A 25,185-nucleotide genomic window follows, 5' to 3' on the forward strand; every position below is an offset into this window, starting at 1 on the left:
CTAAGATCACAGGTCTAAAAACCCAGTGATATTTGTTTTACAATGATATAAAAGGAGAAATGCTGCAAACTCCCAGACCAGAGAAAAGAGGTGGTTTTTGGTTAATCAGCTATTCATGTTCTTTTCTTCTTCTTTTTTTCCAACTGTGGCCAAGATCATTTTATAATAGGAAAAAAAAAAATCCAAAGCAGCACCGGGTTGTCTGTCCAGATAGCTGGAAGTATTTTCTGTTATTCTGTACAAGTGTGTTTTCTGCCAGTGGAAGGGTGTGTACATGAAGAAGCAGATCCTCTGAATTAATTAGATGAGGCATTTCAAGTGTCAGAGTCTGATTACACTGCTGCATCATCCTTATGTGATTGTTTCCTGGGACTTGGCATCAGGCACTCGGCATTCAGGAGAACGGCAGCAGGTGCCTGTTGGGGGGGCGGGGTGTTTGTGTGTGAGACGGTAAAGTCAGTAGCGTGTCAAATCCAATGTGTAGGAACATTAGTGGTGGTGTGCATTTCACTTGGTGTTTGTGCTAGCTCTCTGTTAGAGTCGGGCACAAACATCAGCGAGACATGACGTGCATTAGTTGTAAGCCTTGAATAGGGCTGGGCATTATGACAAATTTTTAGGTTTATATTTTTGTGGTCTTTTTACATTAATAGGATGCAGTGTTATCCACACAACTGGATTCTACACATGCACGAAGAGTATGTGTGAGCAATAATCAGGTTATTTCAAGTGAATTCTTCACCCAGACACAAATTTGTTTTTCTTAAGCTCTGGATGTAAACTGTAGTCCATATTTTGTGTAGTGGCACATGAGTTCCTGCTGCCGGTTCTGGTCAGAATAATAGTCATTTAAATTCACTGAAATCGGTTTACCCTGTGACCGTACAGTATTATAATAATTGTTTAAACTTCCTGTAAACTTTAAATGGCTCCTGACTGAGAAACTGACTGCCTTTATTAAATAGTAGGATAGTTCTAATGTATAAAGCATTTTCCCCAAATTTGTATTATTTTTATTATTTTATTTTTTTTTTCTTTAACACTATTCAGCAGTATTATTCTTTATTGCTTCAACCTTTCATAGAAATGCATACAACAGGCTTTAATGGTGGTGTAGGACTGGGGGAAGACCTGCACAAACGGGATCTCCTGTTGCTTGTAATTTCAGCTCTGCTGTGTGTACTGTATTATTATACTGCTGTGAAAACAGTAGTTATTGTTAGCCAAACTATCCCGCAGGAGGAAGCCATATTGACAATTTCATACATGTAAATATTTCATGTGGACTTGAGTAGCAGCACACACTGCCTGAGACGAACCTCTTTCTCTCCCAACAGGAGAAGTGACTTAAAGTAATAAATCATTTAAAAATAATTTTACCAATGGAGAAAGTGAATGAAGGGTACATAGGATTTGATGATTGTGTTAGACTTATGAGCTTTTAAAAAATGGGATCAGTGCCTGGGAAAAGTGGGAATAAAACCTGATTGATCAGCAGTGCTGGGTCTGTGAACACTCGTGAACAGTGAAGTCAGGAATGTTTTATTTATTTCAGGGTTTCTTAGCTACACCATGTAACAGACACAACATCACTGGGACAGAGACATCCTCCAGTCCTCTGAAACAGATTAAGATTAATAACTGGAGTAGAAGCCAAATGTTGTCAGATCTGACATTTGCTTTGGTCCACTCTCCTCCGATGATGGGTTGTGGTGTCCTTGCACTCACTGAGCAATCCGTTCTTGTCCACCCCACCCCCTCTTCCATTCTGTCTTCTCTGCCTCTTCATCCCTTTTCCCCCTGCCTTCTGTACATGCACAGTGCTGGGAATTTGGCCAGGAACTCCTTAAGTCCTCCTTAAAACCTCCACATCCATCTAAAATTCAAACTAATTTATCATTTAGCTGCGTGTACAATAAAATTCAGCCCATGTCATGTTGCTGAACAGTCTATAAGATGATTAACGTTCAAAGGGTCACTGTGGAAATGGACAGAATTGCTGGTGGGCAGTTCTCCTGGATCTGTAGACTTAGGATGCTAAAAGCAAAAATGCAATTGAAAATGCATTCAAATTTTTTTTTGCATTATCCCTTTAGGGATGAAACAGTCATTTCTCACCAACAGTGTTGGCAGGGAGCAGGATTACTCCAACAGGAAAGACCCATGGCATCTGTCACACTGACAGTGGGTGCCTAGAGCATTAGAGCCAAAAACTGTCTGCACAGCTACCGCTAGGCTCCAGACTCTGCACTGAATTGATTCATGCCTTGACTCTTTATTGTCAAGGAGATAACAGAAAGCCCACACAAGCCTTAGGAATGTGTGCGCCTCTGTGGAAGGAGTAAATCAGCTAGTTTTGGACAAGCTACAAACCAAACAAGGTACTGCAGGAGCTATCCATCTTACTCTACACCATTTGAAGTAATTTGAGTGGAAAGGGAGGGGGGGGGCAAAGACAAAAGGATATATAATTAAACTACAATGTGTGCAGTGTGTCCAGTAGATCAGTAAAATAAAAATGTCATTTTTTTTTTTTTTTTATTTTTTTTTTTAAGGGTAAACCAATTTGATTAAAGTATAATGGGTATACTTTTTATTTTGTTGACTAATTTGGTATATTGTATAAATGTGTCAAATTCAATAAAGCAAAGTGCAACAAAAAGCAACAGTGGCTTACTAGATGTAGGAAAAGGGGTTGTAGATGGAGTAGGTGTGGCTTCCAAAAGCCCCTCAAGCTCATGTTTACACTTCCAGTTTTGGCAAAACAGATGTTGCAAATGCTCAGTGCATTAATGACGTGGGCGTATTTCGGCATCTGCTCTAGATATTAATATGAATGCATGGCAAGGAAAGCCCATTAAGTATCAGTGACTCCCCTCCTTTGTCGACCTTTGGCTTTCTGATGACCTCATGTTAGGACATTAACATCACATGGATGGCTGTTCAGAGCCTCTCCTCTTTGGACTGTGGTTTGTATTGATTTCAGGCCTCTGTTGGCAGGAAATGTAATCTGTACTACTACATCAACAGCAAAACCACCAGCCACCACCCATAGACCATGTGTGGAGGCATTAATGGGACTGTCTTTTCCTCTTTGTGCTGGTTCTCTTGATCAAAATTGATGAGTTGTGACTTGCTATAAAACAGTGGAAGGCAGAGCAGGGTTGTTTGAGGTCATGTCTGTGAACTCCTGCTACCCTCTCTATTCCCATCACTTTACAGTCTTCTCTCTTGCTTGCTCCCCCTGTAGATAAAGTCATTAACTCAATTTTGTCCACCTTGATTCCTCTTATAATTGGGTGGTGCTGTCAGGTTATATTTTGCTTGCATGCAGTATTAGATGGAAACAGCTTCAGTAAATTTTTCCTAGTTTTATTCTTTTTTTTTTTTTTTCTTTTTTTTTTTTTTTACTGAAATCTTAGATATGTGCCCACTGCCTCCATGTATCTGCTGTTTGTTTTGTTTTTGTTTTGTTTTGCCCCCTCCCGGCTTTTTATCAGTACCCAACCTTAAGTCTGGGCTGACATTATCTCAGTGTATGGCACAATTTGCTGTGTTTGGGCTTCTCTTTACATTACGATCCAAATCATCTATCTGATAGCAGCCAATTACAACATCCCTTAGCTATGTCTGTACAGTGGTTGTCTGATCTCTAGGGAAACAGATGGCCATTGTAATGGTTATTGTAATGTGGGAGAAGCATGCAACCCAACTGAACGGCGTCAACGTTATTGTGTATTCTCCTGTTCGTGTCTGTATCAGCTACCAAATCAGCAGGCCAGGTCAAAAAGAGTAAGACACAAGGAAGATTGTTGTGCTTGTGAAGAGTCCTTAGTTCCTGAGGGAAAAACTTTGTTAGAAAATGGTTTGCGTGTGAATTTTTTACAGGCTGAGGTTTTGCATCGTTTGTTCAATGTAGCACTGAGGGCTGGACCTGCCTGCAACTGCAACTTGCTCATTTAACCAACTGTCTTTACTTGTAGGTCAGTTAAAGAAGTAGTGTTCAACAGGCCAGGTTGTTGACTCCATTTTATTAAAAAAAAATAAAATAAAATGACGACCGCTATGACACATTATTAGTCAGCGAAATTGCCTTCGCCACCTACTAAAATTAAGCATGTTTAAAGCACTGGGTTCACTGTTCAAACCTGGAATCTTTTACAGTCTGTGTCTTGGAGCTAATGTCTTATGCACAAAGGCTGAATGATGTTGATTGCTCCAATGTGCTCCTGCTTATCTGGTCTGGTGTATTCAAAGCTACTGAATGGGTGGCATGTACTACTTTCTAAACACTGTCCACACAACGTCCTTTCTCATTAGTATTTCCAGTAGTGCGTATTCATCTGAAGCAAAATATTTCTTGCTCCATGTCATATGTGAGGAAGAAGAACTGGAAATAATTGAGACCTGAAGCTGTCAGAAGCTCATGTATGAAAGTGTCTATGATGTAATATAATGAGACTCTGTTGTAGGCATAATGTAAAGGAAGTGCTGAGGGAGATATACTGTGAAGGACTTACTTGTCTAGTAGGGAAGCAGTAAAAGGTGAGGTGTGTGGGACTAGTAGATTCAGCTTTATGTAGCTGCAGTTGGTGTGACTTAGTAGATCACTGCAGTGTCTCATGAGAACTCCAGACTGAGTAGCGAATCAGGAACTTGGTGAAGAAGAGACTGTAAATTTTTCTTCTCTACCATCAACTCTTCTTTTGGCCTTTTATGGCTATTGGTTCCCATTTCTCTCCTCATTCTGTTTTAGCCTTTGGTGGTTTGTGGGGTGTGTGGTTTGTTTTTTTTGGGGGGGGGGGGGGGGTTTCCTCCCCTGACTCCATGTGTTGGTAATGGCATGACAATGAAGAAGGCATTATTACATGGCTGTAGATGAAAGGTGTGTTAATGGATATCCATTGTTGAAATTACCTTTGTGGCTTATATTAGTTGATCATTTATTTATGTTTGTAAATGCATGCCAAGGTGGAGTCTTTGATTTCATGCTTGAGCTTTTGTTAACAAAATGAATGAACCACACAATAAAGCTGTGTGTTCAGGGTTTTTTTGTTTGTTTGGTTTTTTTTTTTAATTTCCTACACACTGTTTTTCTCTGCCTCAGGCCTTCTCCAATTCTCTCGACTTCTCGACCTACGTCCACCACATCCAGGCCTCCCGCAGCTACAACCAAGCTCTCCACCACTCCAACTGCCAAAACTACTGTTTCCAGAGTTAATACAGCCCCATCTACTGGTAGGACCACATCAGCACAGCCTAAACCACCAACAGCAGCTGCTGCTAAGAAAGGTGAGAAGACCTCGTTCTTACAAGACGCTCTGAAGTCCAATTTGTGTCTGTATATCTGAGGCATAGATAATGCTCAGATATTAGTGAAAAAAAAATGTTGTCTGAATCTTTGGAATAGAAATGCCTTGTATTTGTTTCTTCTTTAGCACATTCTACTCAACTTAAAATAGTCAGCTACCTGCATTTGACTATTCATACATCAGCTACAGCTGCATGATGATCAACCAGTAGGAGTGTATGAATTTATGTTTTATTAATTTTTATTTATCCTCTCACCAGATGTCACTCGACCACCACTTACTACAGCAGCCAAGAAACCCACAACAGCTGCAGCATCTGCTACTACCAAAAAACCCGAACCCTCTAAACCCGTGGCCACCGTAAAGGTGAGCACTACATCTAAATCATCCACGACGAAGCCAGTGGAGTCAAAGGCATCACAGTTCAAACCAACACAGCCTGCAAAACATGCCCTCACAAAGAAACCCATCGCTGCTCCACGATTACCTGCCACTAGCAGACCACCCTTTGGCCAAACGCCACCTTCCTCTCCAGCCAACAAAGTGGCAAACGGCACGCCCTCTAAAACAAAACGTGGACCCAAACCCACTCAGACTGTCCCTCCATTCTCTGCCACCAAGAAGAAAGAAGTTTCAAACACTACCACATCTGCTGAAGCGTCACAGAGTAACGCAGCTGCTGCAGTAGCCACTACTGCAGCTGCAGTTGCAGCTGGTACTGCAGCAGCAGCTGTGCTAACCGAAACACAAGCAGAGGCTACAGCAGCCTCACCACAAGAGCCATCCTTTGCTGCACCAGAGGAGGTGCCTGCCCCAGTTTTGCCTCAGGAGACCACTGCAGAGATGGCAACTCAAGAGGTCCCTCAAAGCCAAGAAGTAGCTCACTCTCCTCCACAAAGCTCTGAGACAACCATACCAGAGAAGTCTCCGCTAAAAGAAGTTGAAGGCAGTGCTCCCTTAACAACAACAATAACAACAGCACAGGAGCCAACCCCTTCCTCAGTCATGCCTTCATTATCACCTGAGGCCTCAACTCCAGACTTGTCAGAAGCAAATGTTGACTTGTTAACAGACCAACCCTCCTCTGCATCTGCAGTCCTTCCAGCAGCGGCAAATGCTGTCCCTCAGATAGTCCCTCCGGCCAATCTAAATGAGGAAGAAGATGAAGAGGAGAGGGAAGGAAGCCAGCTGGTTTCTCTGTCTGAAATGAGTGGAACCACACAGCCCACAGAGGAGTCCCGTCCTGGGTCAGCTGGACTAGTCGGGGGGTCTGCTTGGAGAGCCAGCGGTGCCTTGCTCTCTGAGCTGGACTCTGAAGAGGTGAGCGGCAGCCAGCAGGGTGCGTCTGAACTGAGCGCCCCTGGTGTCCTGGAGGGCACAGAAAGCACGGATGATCTGGGAGATGGTAGTCTCAAAGGAGCCATTGACATGGAAGGAGCCTCAGCAGGTTCTCCTGACTTTGAGAAGGTTCCTGACATACCAGTTAATGATTTTGATGAAGACGAAGATGACGACGAGGACGAGAACGATCGAGTGATTGACATGGATGTAGGCTCCGAGCGGACAGACGAACCGCCAAGACCCAGGCATGACAATGATGTAGATGAGGAGGAAGACGATGATGTGGAGATGGCAAGTGAGGGGGTGACTGAAAGTGGGTTAGAAAGCTACGGGAATGCAGATGAGGATGACTTTGCTGAGGATGAAAGGCTAGACAACTTGAACAGGGTGGCCCAACCACCACCTCCGCCGCCTCTGCTGCCTGCTGCACCAGCTGCTCAGTGGGACCAGCTAAACCCTTTTGCAGATCCCTGGGCAGAACATCAACCTCAACAGCAACAGCGGGTTCTTGAGCCTGAGCTGGTAGGAGCAGCTGCAGCAAGCCCTTTAGCAGACCCTTTGCGAGCAGATTCTGAGACCCCAACTCAGACCTCAGCTCATGCCTGGCTGGAAATGGGATCTGCCACTTTTGTTCATGAAAGCCTAGAAGTTCCCCATCATTTGTCTATCAAAGAGGAGCCACAAAATCTAGAGGGCCAAATGTACTTTGATCAGACCAGTACAGCTCCAATGCAGACTGCGCACCCGCCACCCCTCTCTGCGCCTGGAATGTCTGTGTCAAGCACCGTTAGCAGTGAGACCAGCACACCTGAGGAACTGGGGGACTATAACCGAGACGTAAAGATCCAGCCGCAAAGTTCACAAACCCCAGTGCTTTCTCCACAGCCTGATCTGGAGGGAGGAGATGAGGAGGAAACTGAGCCAGAGACCCTTCCTGCTGATGAAGTTTTGGGAGGCCCTGCAACTGCCCCAACCTCCAACCCGTCCTCATCCTCAGTAACAGAAGATGAGGCCAGTGACATGGAAGGAGAAGCTCAGCTGGATGATTCCTTGGAGACGCCACTAGTCTCCAACATAACCTTTGACAGCCAGCCTTCAGCCCAGCGCTGCCTGTCCACTGTGGAAGAGGGAGAGGAGGCTGAGACGGAGACGGAGGGCCGTGCAGGGGAAGACACCACTCCACCCTCGGCTACCTCACTGGCATCCTATGGCTTCGACACAATCACCACAACTTCAAACTCCAACGCTCAGTCCACGGGGGAGAACTGTATCAAAAGCCCTGGTATCTTCTCCTTGGAGGAGCTGCCCGAGGAAGCCAAGGAGTCCTGTTTGATCCCACAGCCGTGTCTCGCAGAGCAGCAGTACATAGAGTGTGGGAAGCAGGAAGGAGAGTCGGCTCAGCATGTCAGAGAGGAAGCACCGGGGTCAGAAGAAGCGCCAGATCGTTCATCCACTCACCGTTTACAGCAACCAGAGGAAAACCTGGATGATGCCCAGCCTCCATACTATTCTGCTGTGTGTGATAAAACTGAGGACTCTTTTGCAGGTAACGTATAGTTCATCATCTCCCTAACAGCCCAAATCATGACCCTGTCCTCCTTTTGGCCCTGTAGACCAGTCTCCCCTTAATATCAGTTAATTTCTTGTTGTTTGATCTGCAATCTTTGGGGGTGGATGTAATCAAAGTTAAACTCCAAAAAAAAAAGAAAAAGAAACAGAGAGCAAAAACAGGACAGCCATGGCACTTCAACCTGATATTAAATTTCCATTTAGAGCATATGGCTTCAATTCCTGTATGTGCAATAGCTATGTCTATTTACATGTAATGTGCGAGCGTGCCTGGGTTTTGGTTTCTGTTTAACACAGAATTTTGTGGCTGCCCTGAACTGGCATGGATGTGACTTGTCTGTTTACAGCTCTTAATGAGGGAAAACATAACAAAAGAAATGTGGAATGATGCGTTTCCATGTGTATTTATCCTGTTGCATTTTACTGAACTAAGAAGCTAATGGCTAATCATGAGATTCTGATTGTATGTTCATGTTTGAGTTTGCTCTCCTACATTACACAGGCTTAATCTTCTTGCACTTTAAATTGTACCCTGTCCTTTTTTCTTTTGTTCATCCATCTTTTTGGAGTAATGAACCTTAAAACTTTAAATAAAGATTAGATTTTTACTGTGATTTATCCTCCTACTCTACAATTTTATTGAAGTGGGCATTTGGGAACGGCGTGTAAATGCTTTTAATTGATGATGTATGGATTTGTGTCAATAATAAGTCCTCACATTACTGCTATTAAACTTACCTCCTTTTAATAACTGTCATACACTTGCAGAGAAACATACTTGAGTTATACTTTTATTTTGAAAATCGGACTTGGTAAGCAGTGAGACTCATCCCTAACCTCAAAGACTTAAATGGTCTAAATATCACAAGCTGAATGAGTGAACTGATCATTTGCTAAATCAGACCCTCGAACACGTCTCAAGCAGCCAAGAAGTTTGAAGCCTCATCGTCGGGCATCGATGGAACCAGCTCTGCTCATACTTCTACTACTGCAATTTCCCTCAGTTCACTGAAGGAATTGGTATTTCAGCTCTTTTCTACTGCCCTTTTTTCTTTTTTTTTTTTTTTTAAGCATTCTCGCTGCACTGTGTTAATGTTAACCGAGCTTATGCATGTCAGTGTTGCACACTGGGTTGATTTCATCTCATTACTTTGGATTGGTGTGTTCGGGGACAGCTCGATAGCTTGGCTCTAGAACAATATCTACCTGTTCTTTTTTTCTCCATTTGAATTCTTCTAAAGCCAAGCTATGATTTTTGGTTTCTCTTGTGATGCTGGATGTCTGAAAATGCATGGAGAGCTTTTGCATGCATCACTGGTTGTCTAACTATAAACTCTGTTCACGGGTGATGACTGTCAAGAGCTTGCAGTAAGCTTTTCTTTGGTTGTTCATGTCTCACTGTATTTGATAGTGATTGCATATACAGGAAGTTTGGCTGCTTTTTCGCACATTTAAAAAAAGAAAAAAAGAAACAAACCTTTTGCTCTCTGCACAAATTTCCCACCCTCGGCCCAGTCACTGCCCCGAGTCACCTCACGTTAGGAAACTATTTTATTTTTTTGTTTAGGTGTGTTAAGATTTTTTTTTTTTTTTTTTCATTATTATTTTAATTTTTAAAAATAGGCTCCACCCCTCTGACAATGCCACACTGTCACTTGCAAAATTACAGATAACTGCTGGTCACTTTGGTGCTGTAGGCTACCGGCAGACGTTTGGCCTTGGCTTCACAGTGCTTTCACTATTTCTTTATCTAGTACGAGCCTTTAAGGGCTGCCCTTTCCCTCTACACCCTTTCTGCTTGTACTCACACTGCACCGCTGTCACTGTCCTGCTGCCTGTTACCTCCTGTTGTATGTCATGCTACTTGAATCTTCCTTCCCACTTCCTCTCTCACAGGCTTCACTGCACTACCGCACCCTCACCGCCGCGATCACGCAGCATACACCAGAGCCTACTATGACATTATCAAACCTCACGGCGCCGCCGTTACCCCACCGAGGCTGACCTGTGCCGACCTCCCTCCCAGGAGCCTCGGGCAGCGGGCGCTGAGCCCTCAGCTCCGCAGGCTGGAGCAACATCAGAGACAGCTGCAGGAGCTGCAACAACGTAGGGAACAACAGAGCAAACCACTTGAGGAGGCGGAGCAAGAGAGGAAGAGGAGGCAGGAAGAGGAGCAGAGAAGGAAGAAAGAGGAAGCCGAAGAAGAAATAAAGCGCAATAAAGAGGAGGAGGAAAGGCAGATGAAGGAGCGAGCAGAGGCAGCCAAGAAAGAAGAGGAGGAGGAGCTTAGACAGAGGAGAGACCTGGAGCTGCAGCTGCAGCAGCAACAAGAGGAGCTGAAGCAAAGGCAGCAAATCATGCAGTGGCAGCAGGAGCTACAGCAGTCTAACAAAGGTCAGACGGTGTTGCTGTCCCCCTCCTCTGCCCTCTGCACCATCTACGAAGCCCTGGAGAACAGTGATGAAGAGGAAGTGGATGGTGAGGAAGAAATAAATGAGCTAAAACCCACTAAACACAAGGAACCTAAGCAAAAGGACGTTCTCCATCCCTCCCAGGATGGAGAAAGTTCCTCCCCTTCCAAGTCTCCAGAGCGACCTCCACCCTTGGACCTGGACTGGGGGAAGAAAGTGGACATAGTCCAGCAGCTGATTAATCAGACCCTGCTACTGAATGGAGATAGTTGCTCCTCGCTGCTGCTGTTGCCAGGAGGTGCAGGAGGCACACTGAGCCCCCTGGAGAGCAGCCTGTGGCCCAGTCTGTTGCCTTCATTCGCTCCTCCCTCTGCCACGGTCACCTCCGTGAGTAGTTTCTCCCCCGAGGCCACGGGCAGTTCGCCACAGGGGGAGTGGACGGTGGTAGAGCTGGAGACTCACCACTGAAGGACCAGTCACACACTCATACAGGGAACGTGACACAAGTTCTGCCAGTTTATGCACACACCAAACAGGGTGACGAACAGTACACTGTATAAACTCTCGATATTCACTCCTGGAGAAGAGCCGTATAGATTGAGGTAAACATTTTGGGCTGGGCATCATCAATATTACATAATCTGATAAGGAACATAAATGAAATCACACTTCTAAACTCACTTACAATTTTCAGAGTACATGAAGGGAACACGAAGGCAAATTGTATTACTCTGCCCAGACCCATGATCATGTGGTGCTGTAGATCAGTGGTTCCCAACCAGGGTGGCGAATGACTTTGTTCCACACACTTTATTTTTTTTTATTTTTAGACTTTCTTTGAATCTTGTTTTTCTTCCAAACTACTGAGTATGTCTACTTACTGGGGGCTTTGAAAACAGCTAAAATTCTGAGTTGTGGCAAAAAGTGACCCATGTTATTTTTAAGAGTTTGGAACCACTGCCCTGAGTTAATTTAAGAGATGATAGTTTTTCTTCCTGTACTGTGAAAACAAGCACAAACAAAACTGTTACCAATGTTTGGTGGTGCTACAGTTGAAATATTGGCTGGTTCTCCAAACACGTTGCTGTTAATGCAAAAAAGTTAATGGAGTAAGATTCTCAGGCAGTATTCAAGATAGTAAATTAAACTAAATGGACTGAATAGGTAAAACGTCTTTAGGTAAATATTTAAAATTCTTCTCTGCAAGTGGGGAAAAATGTTCATTGCCAACAGTATAAAGAGAAATGTGTCCATAGCATCAATCACCGTACGTTTGGTCGTATTTCTGTTTGGTCGTATTTCGTTTATTTTTACTATTCTGAATGAGAAAAGGGATCAAATTAGAGCCTGAGCTGATAAATGTTTCTCCAGAAGACTGACTTCCCTGATGGAAGCACATTTGAAATGCCACAAGCGGCAACCAGCTGATCTGAGCACAGTGTAAACAGAACATTTTAAACAGCACTGTCATATTTTCTTAGCAAGGACAATTTTAAAGAAATCCCTTTCATGTGTCTGAAACGAACAAAAAAACAAAATCGAATGTCGAATTTTTAAATTGCCAAACATTAGTCTTAAAATCCTAAATCAGTCGGGCTTTCTTTTAAGATGTGTTATCTGCTTCAGTGATATCAAAACCGAATTTTTAGGTCTGCTTTAGCGTACATGTAAAATCAGGCTAGACTGAAGAACAGGACCTCAGCTGTGACACCGCCTGAGAGTCTCCGCTGAAAGCCTCTCACTCTGCAGGCGAAGAACCCGAGCTTCATCTTTGCCGATGAAACTCAAGCAGATGAGCACAACCTGACGCCGCATGCTGAAACTTAGCACCTCTCTTACCTCTCACACAACTCTAAACACCAACTTTACACACTAGAAATTCACACACCTGAAATCATATAATCACTAACAGACTCGCATCATGCACCACATCTATTGACTGACATGGTGAAACTGGACACTTATTTGCTGAATCTCTGTACTCACGCACACACAGTGCCAAACAGCAACTGCTGATCCCGGTAAGGCAAACTGTTCCTCACTTGAACCCTCGATTTATGGTGTGTGGGGTTTTGTTTTGTTTTTTATTTAAAGCCATACCTGTTAATTTGTACGTGTTTACATGCATCATCATCATCCTCACTTTAGGTAAAAATGGGAACGCACTCAGATTGCACTTAATGCAATTCCTTATAGTATTTAAAATTTGTACCCGTTCAAATCTAGTTATTCTTGAGGCCTAGATGTCCCTGTCATCCCATTTTAAGGTAATTTATTCCAGACTGAGGTCAAAGACATTGTTAGATTAGGAAAAGATGAAGGAAATGATGTCAGTCTGAGCTGCTCAGATCGCAGTTCCTCACCAAAGGTCAGTACAACCTGTGGTCTGTGCAACCCTTTTGAAACACTGGAATCAGGTTTTTAGTAAGCTTGTGTTCTTATCATTATTATCATTGTTTAGAATGGACAGAACTGGTTAGTGTTTAAATGCTTTTGCAGGATCTGTAGCCCAACGTTATATTTAAATAGTCTTCCTTAGGTTCTCGCACTTGCGTTGCTTCAGTGACAGACTGCATGATTTAAGGCCAGCTGTCAGATGCAGATTCAACGCAACTAATGAGCTCTGGGTTTAACCGACACTGCTGTGAGGTGCAAGGAGATATTTAAAGGGACTGGATGCAGCTTATTCTGGGTGTTAACTGTTGAATGAGCTGCAGTATGAAGAGTGTTGTTATATCTGTGCCGTATGTTGATGTCCGTTTGTGTTTAATGGGATTCTTCTAGTTGTGAATCTAAATGGAGGGCTTATAAATCTGGCACTCGTCCCCCCTCGCCCCCTCCATCCACATCCTGTTGAGTCATATCTTGGCTCCCTGCCTTGGCCTTTCCTCTGTGGATCAGTGGCATAAAGACCGAATTGTGTTTGATAATGGAATTCAAAGCAGGGAGCCGAATATTAAACTGCAGACTGAGACTCGATGTTCGGTACTTTTGCCCCTTTCCCACGATTGGCTCCAGCAGAGAGTCCTCCACATGTTAGAGCGTATTCTAAGTTTGCATTCCTGCAGCTCCAGGCGGGGAACACGTGGCGCTCAGTATTTTTATTAAATGTCCTTGGTGTGTTTTCAAGTATTTGCGGGTATATCGTTAAAGACTGATCACTGTAATGAAGGAAGACTCCACTTTACTTTTGTACTTCAGAGTTTTAGAGTTATAGTAGCAGTTTTAAGAGTTATATTTAGATTTTTATTGAATAGAGAATGAAAGATGTTGAGTGTAAATGGTAGATTTTATTCTTTGTAAGTAAATTGCCTTTCTTCATGTTCAACCAACAGAACTAATGAGCTGAATGGTAACAAGGTCAAACTGAACACATTTCATTATTTACTTAGGCTCAGAGTCCGTCGGTCTCTCATTTGCTTTGTAATTTATTGAAAATGAAGCCTGTGTGCTCCTTTAATGTCTTCATGAACCAGGTGAATTGGGCCGTCTTGCTCAAGGCCCAGACCGTGGCAGCTTGTTCTGAAGTGTAATGTCTCTTTGTTCATTTCTGTAGACAAATCTGTGACTGTGTGTAATTATTACAATGCAATGTTTCATGTAAATAAAAAGTTTTTTTTTTTTTTTTAATAACACTGCCTTTTTTTTTAACATGCGTGGTTACAAATTGTGCAACTATGGGAATGTTTAAAACGTCAGACAGGAAGTCTTCAGAAATCTTTTACAACACAAACATGCAAACTTCACAGCATTATTAAACAACTTTACCTCCACAGGTTTTCAGACGCCTCCGTGTTTTTACAACTAACAAAAGTAGAACGGTTTCTCTGCATCTCCAGATGCAAACTAAAGACATCGAACCTTCTAACAGCTGGACACTCGAGGGTTTTTGGGGTTTTTTTGTTTTTTTTTTTAAGGTTAAGGATCTGTTTCCATCAGCCTGATGAAATCTGAACATCTCAGCTTCAGGTCTAAAGATGCCTCCTGGTCAATTGCCATCAACAGCTATGATGCCAATATGACTGCAGTAAATGTAGTAGGATTTATTTATGCTGAGTCACAGTAGCACAAGACTTTAGATGTCTATATGAGTTAATCAGCTGAGCACAGAATGTCCTTTTGTTTGCAGTAACGTTAAAGCATGTACACTTCACCCTGGTACAGCTCTCCATCACTGCTGCAGGAGTGTCTGAATGAAGCGGTGAATATAAACGTAGCACGTCTGAATACCGTCGCTGTGACTAACCAATGAAGTGGTCAGGGTCATGTATCACAAGTAACACGGAAACACAGATAATTCTTGCTCTGACGTCCAAACTGAAACTAGATGTTCAAACTCCTCACATCAGCTGGATGCAGATGAATCTGCAACACGCTGCATTAAAAGTGATCAGTGCTTTCAACATGCTTTAAAACTCGAACTGTTTCTTACATCTGCTAAAACGCACCAAAACGATGCTAATCTGTCTCTAGAGTCAAGAGCAGCTTCATCAAGGAGTCTGTAGCCTTGCAGCTAGATGGCTCGTCCTCACCCAGAAACAAGAGTCTGTGGTAATCAGCCAGAGGGACTTCACACAAGATCCTGAAACATGATCAGACACAGATATGTCAGAAAATCCTAATCAGGGACACAGCTCAAGGTTTTCTTAAATAGCAGCCTACCAGTCATATATATCATCTGAGTTGGGATCAGGGTCCACCTGCACCCAGCGACCAATGGACCAGATGCCCTTCAGATCATCATGACCGTGGCTATCGTCAGCCTCTTTGTGTGCTGTGAAATCATCCTCATAGCACAAGAAGTAGCTTGAAACCCAGGAATGAGACATGAAAGATGACTTAAATGACTCAAAGTGAACAAAAAACAGAAAACAGAACATGGAGATGCTTCAACATCCAGCCTCACTAATCAGTTTCTTCCTCTCTCTCCTCGTCCTTGTTGAGTTTCTCCACATTCCAGCGCATGCGTTTGTACAGCCCCGTGTTGACCTGGGAGAGGTACGGCGTGGGTACACAGTAACGGAAAGCGGTCAGCCTCAGGTGGCCAAGCTGACTCTGGCCGATGCAGAACTGAGACACGCTGAGAACAAAAACACAAAAGAAGGTGGAAGTTGGATGTTCAGAGTAAAAGTTTATAGCAAGTTACAGTGCTAGGTTTGTGCAGAGAAGAAGAAATGATAGGAGTAAAAAAAAAAAAAGGCACAAAATGCTGATTCTAAACGGTAAATTCTGCATGCAGGTGCAAAGAAAATGTGAAGTCATCTGTAGGACGGGGAAGAAATGTGACCACACGGGGTTTAAAATTAATACAGGTTTATGTGTAAAGGATAAAGAGTACTAGATATAAAATGTAGACATAAGCACAAACTACAGGATGATGATGATTTGAAGAATCAATAGGTTAGTCATATTGTAAACTTCTAATGACGTTACAGTTAGTTTCAAAAGTTTAAATACACATATCAGCGGCATGAATGTCATGCTAATTTTTTTCTATTATATAATTGAACTGTTCTTTTTCCAGGGTGGAATGATTGCACAGTATACTTCTTCAGTGACAATTGGGTGCACAAGTTTGAATTTATTTTTGGATTTACTCTAATCCACACAGAGTCAAAGTACACATACATCCCTGCTAATATTTGGTTAAATGTTCCTTAGCAACTTGTACCTTTACTGGATTCTTTTGGTTGCCATCGACAAGCTCCTGGAATAATTCTGGTTGGATATTTGACCACTCTTCTTGGTAGAATTAGTAAAGTTAATTCAAAGTTGATGTCTGAAATTTGAAATCTGGTTTTTAAGTATAGGATACGGTTGAGGTCGGGCGTTTGAGAAGGCCATTCCAGAAGCTAAACAGGGGCTACTTTTTTCGGTGTGAACCCTCTCAGTCAATGGCGATGTAAAACTGGTGACAGTAGTGTTCATCAGTTTCCAGTTCCTGGCAGGCTTGAGCTTTGGTGGCTCCTGGGTGGTTCCTGAGCATCCTAACCGATTTCCTCCCATCTGAGCGTGACCCTTTGGGTCTGCAGTTTAGAAATAGCTCCAAAAGAAGACCTTCCTGACTTATGTAAATCTACAATTCTCCTCCTTCAGAGTTCCTAGGACTTTCTCATTGTTCTGACTACTGATAAAGCCAGTGAGTGCTGTCCAACAAATCCTTTTTATGCAGCAAAGACAAACTACCAGTTTTAGTCAATCATGATCACTAACACAAGGTCTTGGCCTTGTCAAGTTAGAATTCATTTTAGAATCTTTAACTCCACTTATTACAGTACTCGAGTGAGCTGATGTATATTTTTTGACTTGAGAGAAAATCCAAAATAAATTCAAACTTGTGGTTTCAATTCTGGAAAAAGTTTTAAAAGCATGACATTCATGCCCATAATGAGTGAATGTAAACTTTCACCCACAAGTGTAGCTCAATAAGCCTAAATCCTGCTTCATGGTACAAACACACTGTAAACAAAAGCATGTATTAGTTTGCATAAGCGTGCACCTTTGGGGCTCCTTCTCATCCAAACTGAGAAGACTGTAGCTGGAACACCTTAGCAGCATCTGCTCCAACTTGTCACACAGCTGCTGAGAGAAGTCCAACAGCTGCGCACACACACACACACAAAATTTTCAAGTTGTAGACACACGTGGAACGATACACCTCCGACTCAGGCAGTTTGTTCCAACAGCTGATGCACAAACTGTTCTGAAGCAACTGACCACGACAACATTTATTTCTTATATGAAGTGCAATAAGCTTTCTGTCAAATACATAATTTAACTACTCAACAGATGAACCTGTTGCTTCCAATCAAAGTCAACTACAGTGGTGTGAAAAGCCTTTGCTCCCTTCTTGATTTCCTTTATTTTGGATTGTCAAAAAATTTAATTATTAGATGAAGATAACACAAGTAAGCACAAAATGTTTTTTCTAAATGAAGGTGTTTATCAAGAAATGCTATAAAACTGTGAAAATTTACCCTTGTGCAACTCTCAGCTGGCAGAGGGTTGCTTTGGGACACGGTGCTTCTGGTTAGGTGTTCCAGGTGGTTAAAGAAAGGCTGGCAGGTGTACAGGAAACTTTGCACAGCAGTAACTACAGTGTCCCTGCTTACACACTTCTGCCTGCCAGGACACACAAAAAACCTTCATGATACAGAGAAATGACAAAAATGAGTGCAACAAAACAGGAACCTACCTTTGGATGAGGCAGTCAAGTATGCAATCTGCTTTGCTCAAGAAGAACTGGAGCTGCAGCCAGATACTTTTCTCAACCTGGCTCAAGTCTGGGCAGCTGCAGCACCCATATTTCCCACAGGATGGCGCCATAGCAACGTCAGCCAAAAACGATCGTTGCATCTCCACCTCTGAAACACCTGACCATGTGCATAAACACAGAGAACAGGATGATGATGATCGCTTCACAGTGCTCTTTCATTAAGGTTTAGTATGTTCTGAAAAACAAATACAAGACTTAGAAACCTTGGAGACAAAGATATTTTTAGAGTAATGCTGACTGCAAACAAGAAAGCCATTACCAAAAACATCTCTATACTGTACATGATGGCGAGGCTGAGTTTCTCCTGTAGGTTTGAACCAGATCAGTTTATAGGGTTTTAGGTCAGACTGGAACACTTTCATTCTGATTGGTTTGTTGCTTCAAATGTTTATGAATTTATGAAAGAAAACAAAGAAAAAGGGGAAAAAAAGTAATAGTAAATTAAAAGGGTGTGATCCTGTGATCAAAACCATTTTTCACTTGATATTTATTGCTAAACATTTAAAAGAATTTTACTACACCATTAAAACGAATGGTCCACATGTGCTATACCCACATAAATAAAAAAAAAATAATAGAAAACAACTGCACTTGAAATTATGTCAGATATATTAAAATTGGTTTCATCAGCACAAATAATAAAAGCCTGCACGCTGGACTTGTTTTTACTGCACTAAAAACTTCTTAAAAAGAACAAAGAAAATAAAATGAATATATACAAAATGCAAAACTGTTGCCTTAAAAGTAAATACAGCCCAGCATATGAGTGAATTACTGGTATTCACATCCAACCTGTCCGAGTTAGAGCAGGACATCATCAGCAGGCCGATGATGAAGTGTTGTAATCTGTATGCACATGTGCACAGATGATGGTAAAACACCTCTTTATAGAGCCTCCTGTGTTCCAGTCTCTACATCACTTTTGTGGTGCGATTACACTAAAACAAATGTGTAACCGTGATGTTCCTACAAATTCATGTATCGATCAACTGATTCTAACTTTATCTCCAAACTGCTCAACCTGAGCTAATGCACTCATTTCTAATATCTCCTGCTCACTCCCAATGAAAATCTTAACATCTACAGCTCTGCTATCATCCAGCTCTGCTTCCTGTCATTTTGCTAATGCTGGCATCTCCAAATCATACATCATAGCAGGTCTCACTACCATAATGCAACTTTATCACTATTTCTGCTTCCCCGAACAGTCATCTCGACCCACTCCACCCTCCAACCACTGTCTGCTTCACCTTTCTTGTGCACCGTCCATTAAATTGGATGGTTGAACCCAGGTATTTCAATTCATCTACCTTCACTTACTGTCCTCCTTGTATCTTCACTGTTACACCTCTGTCTCTCATTCACACACATGTATACTGTCTTGCTTATACTGACTTTCATTCCTCTTCTCTCCAGAGCATACCTCCACCTGCTCCCTATTCTCATTAACCCATCTGTTATTCCTACCACCCGCTTGTCTTCATACATGTCCTGCTGGCCAGCCTTGTAATTCTCTATCAAGGCACCGACAGCAAATTCTTAGTAGTGCTCTTTGTCATCATTAACACATACTGGCGATCAGTGATCGTCACCTCTCTCCTTATACTAACTTAAACGACTCTTTCCCACAGCTTCATAGTATGTCTCATCAGCTTTATCCCTCTGCTGTTACTACAGCTCTTCACATCACCTTTGTTCTTGAAAATAAGTACCACTTCTTCCCCATTTCTTCCTCCACCTCTCCAAGACTGTGTTAAACGGTGTGGTTAAAAAGTCTGCTGCCCTCTCTTTTAAACATCTTCATACCTCCACAGGTATGTGATCTAGACCAGCCACCTTTCCACTCTTCATCCTCCTCCTAACAGCCAATTTTCTTTTGCACTAACATGTACTACAGTGTCTTCTACCATCTGACCTGCATATGTGCCGATTTGCAGACGGTCCTTGCCGTTTGAATCCTGTAGATCCAGATCCAGGTGTTGCCCTGATGCTGAGACTTCAGTGATCGACATGCTTCCCGCTGCAGGCAAGTGGACGTTAACTGAACAGCTGCTGAAAATCAAACTACATTAGAGAAGCATTTCTGGCTTTGCCACAGGTATCATGAGTGAACTCTTTACTAACGTCCTGCTAATTCACGATAACACAGCGATCTAGCTAGCTACGGGACGCAAACACGAAAAGAAAGTGAAATTTGGCAGCCAAATACTGTTTTTTATTAGAATTAACGAAAAGGATTATTAAATGATGAGCTGGGATCGCCCCAGCTCACTAGCACGTTTACTGGGAGCCGGCTTTACCATTAACAACTTCGCTAGCTTAGCTGTTAGCCGTTACCCTTCTTTTGCACGTCAGCCTCTTTTCCAAGGTCAAAGGTCCCTGCCTAGCAACAAAAAAGTAAATAATAAAATAAATCACGTAAAATTATAAGCTTCACGATTTTACACTGCCTGCAACTGTGCGTTGTCTTTATTTTTCTTTATTTTATTTATTTATTTATTTTTTTTGTTTTAATGGATTTTTTGTTTGACACTGAAAAACAACAGAACAAAAACAAATAAATGGGTCTGTGAGTCAAAATTTCCACCTAATATATTGAAATTTCAAGATAGATATCTTAAAATTTCAGTTAATTCTGAATTAACTCAAAATTTCTAGAAACTTAATCCATAACTAAAAAATTTTGACTCAAGTCACTGAGACTTGGGTTAACTCTTGTGGCTTTTATTTTATTTTCCCTTTGGCAGAAAGAAACAGATTTTTTTTCTTTTGCTTCTGGAGCACAAACATGCTAAAACAGATGCGCTGGCGCAAATGATAGCTGATTATTATTGATTTTATGCCACATATTTGAATTGTATTGTTATTGTGCAATTGGGGGAAATTTTAAATCTTGCCCCTGGCAGCCATTAAAGAAAAACTAACACTGAAACTAATACAAATGAAATTGAAAATGAACAGTTTCTACAGTTGAAAACTAAACTGAAACTTTCAATGCGGCTCTGGAAAATGACTGAAACAAAACTAATCTGAAACCTAAATAATAATAATAATAATAATAATGATAAAAACAAATTGAAAACACAAAATTTTAATAGGTCCTCTTTAAACATTTGTTTATAGGCAGATATCAGCCAATATGACAAATACCAATATAAGACTAGTGCTTGCATTTCAAAGCTTGTGCAAATACACCTATTTGGTTTTCAGTCCCTCCTTCATACAGAGAGAGAAAAACCATCCTGCCATGCTCTGTTAGCAGATATCACTGAGATAAGAAAAGTTTTTCGTAACTTAAATAACTCCACCCCTCAGAACAACTAGACTAAAACGTGTGTGGAAATTTTAACAGTTTATTAGAGACATCTGTTTGCCTTATCATGAGTCATTGCTGCCTTGTCACTGCTCCAGTCACGGTCTTTGATGACCGTAGGTGACTCAGTTGTATTAAGTTTATCGTTGTGCGCGTACACATTTAACATATATTTAGGATATGGTATGTGAGTCCTCTGTCCCTGCTCTTATCTTCTGCCCCCGCTGACAGATTTTCATGATGCAAATGAGATTTGCAAATGTGCATCAGTTTATCTTTGTTAAATCTAATACAGACACCCACTCACACCACCCTAACATCAACTGACCCTGTCATGAGCTTCTCTCTCCCACACGCAGGGTTTGTATTACATTATTGTTAACATTTCTGCTCAATGAGATCAGTCTGAGTTTGAGTTTGAGCATATGTGGAGTATGTATATGCAAGTTTTAGCCTGGTAAACAGGTGGGCCCCCATAACTGTAAATCTTTTTTATGGCTTTTCAAATGCAGGGTTTTTCTTTATTGATGTAAACGTGAAAGTAGGATGGCTAATGGTGTGTTAAAATCTGTATTATGTGTTGTTCCAATGGCAAATTACTTGTCTTCAGACACTTGAGACCTGTAGTTTCGGTCATAAAGGGCTGGAAGTGGTCAGTAGCAATACTGGAGTAGGCTGGGGTGTTTAAATGATGTTCTTTCAGTACAAAGGGGCCCAAAGTGTGCCAAGAAAATATCCACCACAAAATTACACCACCACTACCAGGCTGAGCTGTTGATAAGGGGCAGGATGGATCCAAGATTTCATGTTGTTTTACGCTAACCATTTGGGTGTTGGTGCAGAAAATGAGACTCGTCAGACCAGCAAATTTAATTCAAATTTCCTGGGGTGAGTCTGTGTAACTTTTAGCCTCAGTTTCCTGTCCTTAGCTAACAGGAGTGTTAGTTTCCATGTAATAGTATTTATAAAACAATATATAATAGTCAGGTACTTTCAGGCTGAAGTTGTACTGCGGTTGATATTCTTCATTTTTCGGTGACACACGCTGTTGTACATACTGATGTAGATCTATTCTGTTTATGTATATGTGTGTATTTACTGAATAGAATCACCATGAAGCAGGCAGAGGATCAGCGTGCTTTACAAATTCAACAGTTGGTTCATTACAAGTTAACAAGCAGCGCTGCAGCATGTCACATGACCTATCCTGCGCGCCCCCGCTGCCCCGCTCCTGACCAATGAGCATCCCGGTCGATTTGGAAGGGCGTCGGGAGCGCGCGCCCGGGGTCTCGCGTACAAGTGTTGCGTGCTGCCGCTTTGCCGTCAGTTAACCGCTGCCTGCATGTCTCACGGCGGCTGAGGCTGCCCATCCCGAGCGGCAAAACAAAGAAGGAGCCCTTTCGTGGCGTTTTTTGACTTGAGCCCGGAGCGGGATGTGAAACACCCAGGTTAGCTTCCCGCTGTCCCGGGTTTTCGGTTGTGTGAGCGGCTTGTGAAGGACTGACAGGCGGGTTTTTCTTCTTGTAAGGCATGTGATAAGAGAGAGGAGGCTGTGAGGCGTGTTCACGGATGTAACCGGGAGCTGGGGAGAGGGAAGACGGGGGATCTCCTCTGGTTTCATGTCGGCTGTGGATGTGACCGTTCAGCAGGGACGTGCTGCTGGATTTTTAGCTGTTGAATGGCAGATATACACAGAAGAGGAGGGCGATGAATGACTGCGGAGCTCAGTAGTTTGCAGTTATCTGAATGACTTGTGTCTCTTGTTAAAACGCGCACACACGGTGGAGCCGTTTTGATTGTTCGTGGAGTGGAGTGGGGGCTAACGCTGGTTAAACAACACAGGGTGGATCAGTTCAGGCGCGGCCACAGGCGGACCTACAATGCGGATTACCTCCTGACTGTTTGCCTTTGTGTCATTACACATTTGTATGAAGTTGAGATAAGACTCGCAGGCCTATACGAGTATCGTTTCTTATTTTATTTCCTCAAGAAAGGAGACATCGCGTTCATCCGTGGGGCGAATCCCCACATGTGCACAAGTGGTCCGTGAATCTGCACGGACTGAAGGCAGCAACAGGGACAGCCATGGCGAACGACTCCATTCAAGTAAGTTTTATCAAGTTGGATGTCCTGAAGCCTGCAAACGTGGTCTGAATAAAGCCAAAACTGGCTCACAGATACTGAGCCTTTGAAATCCAGTAATTTCTGTTGACACAAGTTGTATGAAGCAAAAATGGCTGTTTTAACTTTTAAGTTAAACAGTATTGTTTTTTATAGAAAGTTTTCACCCCACAGATGTAACGAGAATAGTGGATTTAACTGACCCATGATTTGTTAAAATTTGGCACAAATTTCCATAGGATCTTAGGGCCTAAGACGGCTTTTCCAAAGCTCAGAAACATGAGCTCATTCTGACATTAGAGTCTCCCAATCAATTGTTTGGTGAAAAATTATTAGTTGGTGATTGCTATTGTCTTAACTGATTATTGGTGGTGGCTTGGTGCTGGATGCGGTTAGTGGCCCCTGTTACACACTGTAAGAACCACCAACCTGTCAGTATAAGTGGAAATGGATAGTTGGCTTCTTGTTAATAATATATGATGGGTCCACTGTCTGGTCCTGTGAAGAGCTTGTGCAGAGATCTCCTGCACCTTCCTGTGTTTGTCTGTGTTTGCTGTGACCTGGTGAAGCTGGTTTGGTGTAAAGCTTTGTTGCTTTCATAGTGTCGTGTGTATAGAGGAAAGGCAGGTGCATGCAGGCACAATACTGGTGTTTGCTGTAAAACAACACTCACAATTTCCAGCTGCCTTCAGGCATCACTTGAACGTGAATGCTTTAGTAAAACAGGAAGGAGTGCTTAGTTTACATTTACAGGGAATAGGTGTGTGCTGAGTTAAAGAGAAACATGATTTCCTGAAGTGGCGTTTAGGTAATGAGTTAATTGATCGTTGCTTTGAGTCATCTAGGCTGAAACTGAAGAAGATGAAGAGGGATGAAGGGGGAAGATAAGCTTTATGAGATTCATACACACTGGATTTGAGAAGCTGTTGACATTTAGATCTGTGTGTCAGCTGATGTACAAGCCTGGAGCTGCTTGCAGCTGAGAAATGGGTGTGCCTGTGTTGTCATGCAGATGACGTCGGTGTACAGGTTGTCTACTACCTTGAATTCCTTTTTGTAATTTAGGAACGTTAATGTCATTTAAACCAATTATTCACGGCTGAAAAATTGGCATTGGTTTACTCTGTAATTAGAAGTTTGTAACATATGCAAGTGAAAATACAGAAGATAATAGAGGTGATAGCTACAGAACAGAGTCAATAGGTTTTAAGCGGGCTGCTTGCAATAACAATGAAATACGAAATTTATAACCAGTGTGCGAGTCTACGAGTTCCTGTTGCCATAAAGTGTTGACTAAACTCAAATGTTGTTTGCCCACATTCTGTCATTTCACCCATGCTGCCCGTTCCCTCCAGTACATTATAACCAAATAAGATGTGTTGTTCATTAATAATCTGTGAACACATTCATGGCTGCAGGCACACATGAGAACTCGTGCTCTCACTGGATTTTGAGGGTTACCTGGTGACAAAGCTTGTAGTTTTCCTCCAGTAGCTCGGTTGTTGCTCATGGGACCTGTACTATGAAGCAAGTTCAAGATACCCAGGACAGCTTTTTCCCTTAACTAGCTTCACTTACACTAACATGGATCATCAGGCTAAGCAATCGCACAAAGGTCGTTATCCTACCCAGGAGGAGGTAAATGGGAAATTGACTGGTTCTCCTACAACACTTTTCTGCTACAACATACCTCATACACTCATTCATACAAGCACTTTTTATATTCTTAAGTGCTTTCTGTCTAACATTCATGCTCTGATGAATAGAATAGAATAGAATAATCCTTTAATTGTCCCACAAGGGGAAATTTGGTTGTAACAGCAGCCAAAAAGACACATATAC

General features: G+C 42.4%; 3 protein-coding genes across 4 annotated transcripts in view; 2 read left to right on the forward strand and 1 right to left on the reverse strand.

Annotated features, from left to right (window-relative positions):
- Nucleotides 1–13,594, forward strand: part of prr36a (proline rich 36a) — a 30,106-nt gene extending 16,512 nt beyond the window's left edge. For both annotated transcript variants that reach the window (XM_013268293.3, XM_013268294.3), the window contains exons 4-6: nt 5,108–5,292; nt 5,572–8,199; nt 10,119–13,594. In XM_013268293.3, coding sequence (XP_013123747.2) covers nt 5,108–5,292; nt 5,572–8,199; nt 10,119–11,101 — 3,796 coding nt within the window. In that variant the 3' untranslated portion in view covers nt 11,102–13,594. The remainder of the gene's footprint in view (nt 1–5,107; nt 5,293–5,571; nt 8,200–10,118) is intronic.
- A 679-nt stretch (nt 13,595–14,273) lies between these two features.
- On the reverse strand, nt 14,274–20,265 carry lg6h19orf67 (linkage group 6 C19orf67 homolog). The gene is made up of 8 exons (XM_003447960.4): nt 20,247–20,265; nt 19,825–19,929; nt 17,829–18,006; nt 17,611–17,755; nt 17,133–17,233; nt 15,540–15,713; nt 15,296–15,439; nt 14,274–15,215 (listed from the first exon to the last, which is right to left on the reverse strand). Exons 2-8 carry the CDS (start codon nt 19,919–19,921, stop codon nt 15,092–15,094), a joined length of 963 nt encoding a protein of 320 aa, XP_003448008.1. The 5' UTR covers nt 19,922–19,929; nt 20,247–20,265; the 3' UTR covers nt 14,274–15,091.
- Nucleotides 20,266–22,488: 2,223 nt separating this feature from the next.
- pkn1a (protein kinase N1a) overlaps nt 22,489–25,185 on the forward strand; it is a 62,027-nt gene continuing 59,330 nt past the window's right edge. The window contains exon 1 of the mRNA XM_005470184.4: nt 22,489–23,328. Coding sequence (XP_005470241.1) covers nt 23,308–23,328 — 21 coding nt within the window. The 5' untranslated portion in view covers nt 22,489–23,307. The remainder of the gene's footprint in view (nt 23,329–25,185) is intronic.

Source organism: Oreochromis niloticus, linkage group LG6, assembly GCF_001858045.2.
Source record: "Oreochromis niloticus isolate F11D_XX linkage group LG6, O_niloticus_UMD_NMBU, whole genome shotgun sequence".
Lineage (NCBI taxonomy): Eukaryota > Metazoa > Chordata > Actinopteri > Cichliformes > Cichlidae > Oreochromis > Oreochromis niloticus.

Excerpts from the sequence above, each read along its gene's own strand:
- lg6h19orf67 (XM_003447960.4), bottom strand. The coding sequence starts at position 19,921 with ATGTCGATCACTGAAGTCTCAGCATCAGGGCAACACCTGGATCTGGAT. Across the intron at positions 17,756-17,828 it reads CTTGACTGCCTCATCCAAAG|GCAGAAGTGTGTAAGCAGGG; the intron begins GTAGGTTCCTGT and ends GTGTCCTGGCAG. Across the intron at positions 15,216-15,295 it reads TCAGATGATATATATGACTG|GATCTTGTGTGAAGTCCCTC; the intron begins GTAGGCTGCTAT and ends ATCATGTTTCAG.